Source organism: Camelus ferus, chromosome 2 (genome assembly GCF_009834535.1).
Source record: "Camelus ferus isolate YT-003-E chromosome 2, BCGSAC_Cfer_1.0, whole genome shotgun sequence".
NCBI classification, from domain to species: domain Eukaryota; kingdom Metazoa; phylum Chordata; class Mammalia; order Artiodactyla; family Camelidae; genus Camelus; species Camelus ferus.
This window is the reverse complement of record NC_045697.1, coordinates 65,866,749-65,870,059: the sequence shown is the minus strand read 5'-3', so window position 1 is coordinate 65,870,059 and position 3,311 is coordinate 65,866,749. Positions and strand designations below refer to the sequence as shown.

Genomic DNA, 3,311 nt, shown 5'->3' with positions numbered 1-3,311 from the left:
TGGAATAACTAATTCTGGCAACGTTCACTATAACCCACTAGATTCCAGGTGACCTGAAACCTCTTGCAGAGTTTGTTGGGGCTGGGAATAAAGACGAATGGAAAGATCCTGGAAAGATTCAAGAGGCAAAAAAAATCGTGCTGCAAACTTGGGATAAGTTTTATCTCACAATTTAATTACTGACCAGTGCTTTTCTATGTAGGATTTCTGGTACTACTTGAAGGCATAAAGTTTATAATAGAATTATCCTTCAAAACTCTTAGGTACCATAAATTTGCATTTACTAGAAGACAGTTCAAATCTCCAAGGTCATTTAAAACTGTTTTTAATGCTTATATTAGAATGGAATAAGTAAGTGACAAATAAAAGTTGTTCTCACGTTTATTTTTACCATTTGCAAAAGGAATACATAAAACAATGGCAGTTGGCTTTGCTAAATTAAAATAAAATGATTTTGAGTAGAAAACGTAAAAAAAAAAAACGAATCAAGATAAGTAGAAATGGTCGCAAACACTCAATAATAAATAAGTTTTCTAACATTAACAAAGCAAAATAAAATTGACCAAATGTTTTTGACACTACTAGATGTGGTTTTTTTATTTTAATTTTTAAACAAACATTTGCAAAGAGCTTAAGAATAATAAGTGGCCGTGTTTAAAAAACAAGAACAGAAACAAAACTGGTCTGCAGTTGGCAGTTGAGTTTGTCCCGGAGCTCAGCATTAGCGGCTGATAAAGTGCGTGCGCCAAGTTTCCTAAAAGACGCCAATGCTCTCGCGGTCCGCTATACATCCTGGGTATGTTTATACAATGTATAAACCTCAAAGTTCCTTGTTTTCTAACAATTCCATAGTCAAAAGTTATTCACTTTGGAAGCATTAACTTTGCGTTTCATAATGCATATTGGGAGACAACTTAGGAATACTAACTCTCCCACACGTTAGTGCGCGCAACACACAGGGATGGATGCCCAGGGCATAAAATAAATTAAACACAAACCAGCGACAGAGAAGAAGATGCGACGTTTTAGCAGCGTATTGGCAGCAGGGAACTAGAATAATGATGCTATGTAGGAGTACATATAATTATACCTCATCTATCTACAGGGGCAGCAGAAGGTGGGAGAAAAGAACTCAGCTTCAACAGCAAGCTTTCATCAAACAACATGGACGATAGGAAGTTTGGAATAGCTGCTGCTTTTGCAAACCATCAAATGTAGCTGCCATTTGAAGCCAAGTCGTTGCTAAACAACGACCATCGCTTAGCAAAAATTAAAAGGGTGCGGAGATCTTTAACCACGGGGCTTTCCGCACATTGGGAAAGGGCAATTTTGTTTCTGTCTCAGTTTTGCAGGTTTCTGTCACCTTCCTAACTTGCCTCATCCGAGTCACTGTAATGGGAATGAGGAGAAAACTCCCCGTCGCTTCTGTGGGACCGGGGCGAAGTTTTGCTACTTTCCTCCTGCACTGGCTGCAGGATGCCCCCAGGCAGCGAAGGCGACAGGTTCTTTTGCGCCATCATCGCCGTCAGGGCGCTGTCCTCGAAAGTCGAGAAGTGCAGAGCTTCTAGCTGCACCGAGTATCCTCCTGCGGAGGCCGGGGCCGAAAAGCGAGTCCGGCAGCTTCCGGGTGGGGTTGGCCGCTGGCCCCCTCCGGAGGCCGGCGACGTCCCAGCTGCAGTCGCGGTGCCCGCACCTGCTTCGTAGGGGGCTGCTGCGCGAAGGTGGTGGTGGTCACTCTTGCAAGATGCTGGCGGCGGCGGCGGTTGGTCCCCTCCGCTGGGGGTTTGAAGCAGCTCGGACAACGCGTTGATGTAGATCTGGGCCATCTGCAGGGTCTCGTACTTGGACAGCTTCTTGTCGTTGTTGAAGGACGGGATAACGTTGCGCAGCTGGTCGAAGGCGTGGTTCAGCCCGTGCATCCTGCGTCGCTCCCTGGCGTTGGCCGCTAGCCGCCTTTGCTTCTGCACCCCGTTCACCTGTTTGCTGGAAGGGGCGCGCTGGCGGCTGCAGCTCAGCTCGTCTACCACTACCCCGCCTTTCAGCTTGCACAGCTGTTCCCGCACTTTCACCGGCCCGGGGCTCTTGCTGCTGCAGCCGCCGCCGCTCCTTCTCACCAGTTCCCCTCGGCCGTCCGCCTCGTCCCGGGGCGCCGGGGCCTCGGAGGCACCCAGCTCTGGGGAGTGCAGCAAGTACTGGGCGGCGCGTGCCGTGCAGATGCCCTGCAAAGTGGGAGCCAGCCAGGCGCGTGGGTCGGTGCTGTCCAGGAGGGACAGCTCTGCTGGGTAGACGGGATGCTCCCTAGTCTGCAGGGTCGCAGGTGTCTGTGGTGGCGGCGGCTGCGGGAGGTGGTGCGGCTGGGGATGGCGATGGTGGTCCCCCAACTCCTTCACTTCAGCCCACTCTTCTGCATGTAGCAGGCGGGACATTGCACTGCAGAAGCTCGGAGGCGCAGGGTCAAAGTAGGAACTGGCGAACCCGCTCAACAAAAAACCCTTCTCGGGTCTTTACTGCAATGTCTTATTTTTTTTTTCCCCTCTTCGACCCTCCCCCACCACTCGCAGATCACACACCAGGTCGCGTGCAACGAAGCTTCTCCGGTTGCTCAAGGCGCTGCGCCCCTTTAAAAAGCGGCACGCGCCAGTGTGTCTCCCCCCGCTCTTCTCCCAGCCCCCTCCTCGCGCCGGTCGCGTGTCTGCTCAGCCAATGGCGGGGGCCGGCAGGCGCGTGCGAGCAGCCAATCAAAGAGTTTTTACACCCGGAGGAAAAAAGTTCCTGCTCTCGGAGGGCTCAAGGGCCTGCTCTAGGGTTTTTTTTTTTCTTCTCTTCTAAGTTTGTAAATTCATATGTTAATTGTGGGTTGTAATTTGACTCCGGTGTGTGTCACCCCGCCAGCGGCTGGGGTGCGTGACGGGATGCAGAGCAGCTACTCGGCTGGCGCCCCGTCGGAATAGGGTCAGACGTGTGCGACTGCGGGCGGGTGAGCGGCTCTAGGCGAGGCTGGACCCGCCTGGCGCGGGGAGGGCAGGCGCTGGGAGGAGAGAAGCCCGCCTGTCCTTTGCTGCGTCCAAACTAGGATCAAAGCTCCCACCGTTTGCGCTCACACATTTAAAATCTCTCATGTATATGGCATATGTATATGTATGCATGTGATACATGTATGTGTATATAAATCTTTCATAATATGTGTGTTCTTAGATATATAATTGCTAAAGGACGCCCACCATTTAAAATCAATGTTAGAATTAAAAAAAAAAACCTGTCAGAATACGTTTCTCATTTTTCATCTCTCGCTCCAGGTTGACTTAATGTAG

General features: G+C 50.2%; 1 protein-coding gene across 1 annotated transcript; it reads right to left on the bottom strand.

Moving 5' to 3' along the window:
• Positions 1 to 368: 368 nt before the first annotated feature.
• ATOH1 (atonal bHLH transcription factor 1) lies at positions 369 to 2,873 on the bottom strand. Its single transcript, XM_006192278.2, has one exon. It carries the CDS (start codon positions 2,424 to 2,426, stop codon positions 1,368 to 1,370), a length of 1,059 nt encoding a protein of 352 aa, XP_006192340.1. The 5' UTR covers positions 2,427 to 2,873; the 3' UTR covers positions 369 to 1,367.
• Between the last annotated feature and the right edge of the window lie 438 nt (positions 2,874 to 3,311).

Bases quoted from the DNA above. Each gene is read 5' to 3' on its own strand.
- ATOH1 (XM_006192278.2), bottom strand. From the start codon at position 2,426: ATGTCCCGCCTGCTACATGCAGAAGAGTGGGCTGAAGTGAAGGAGTTG.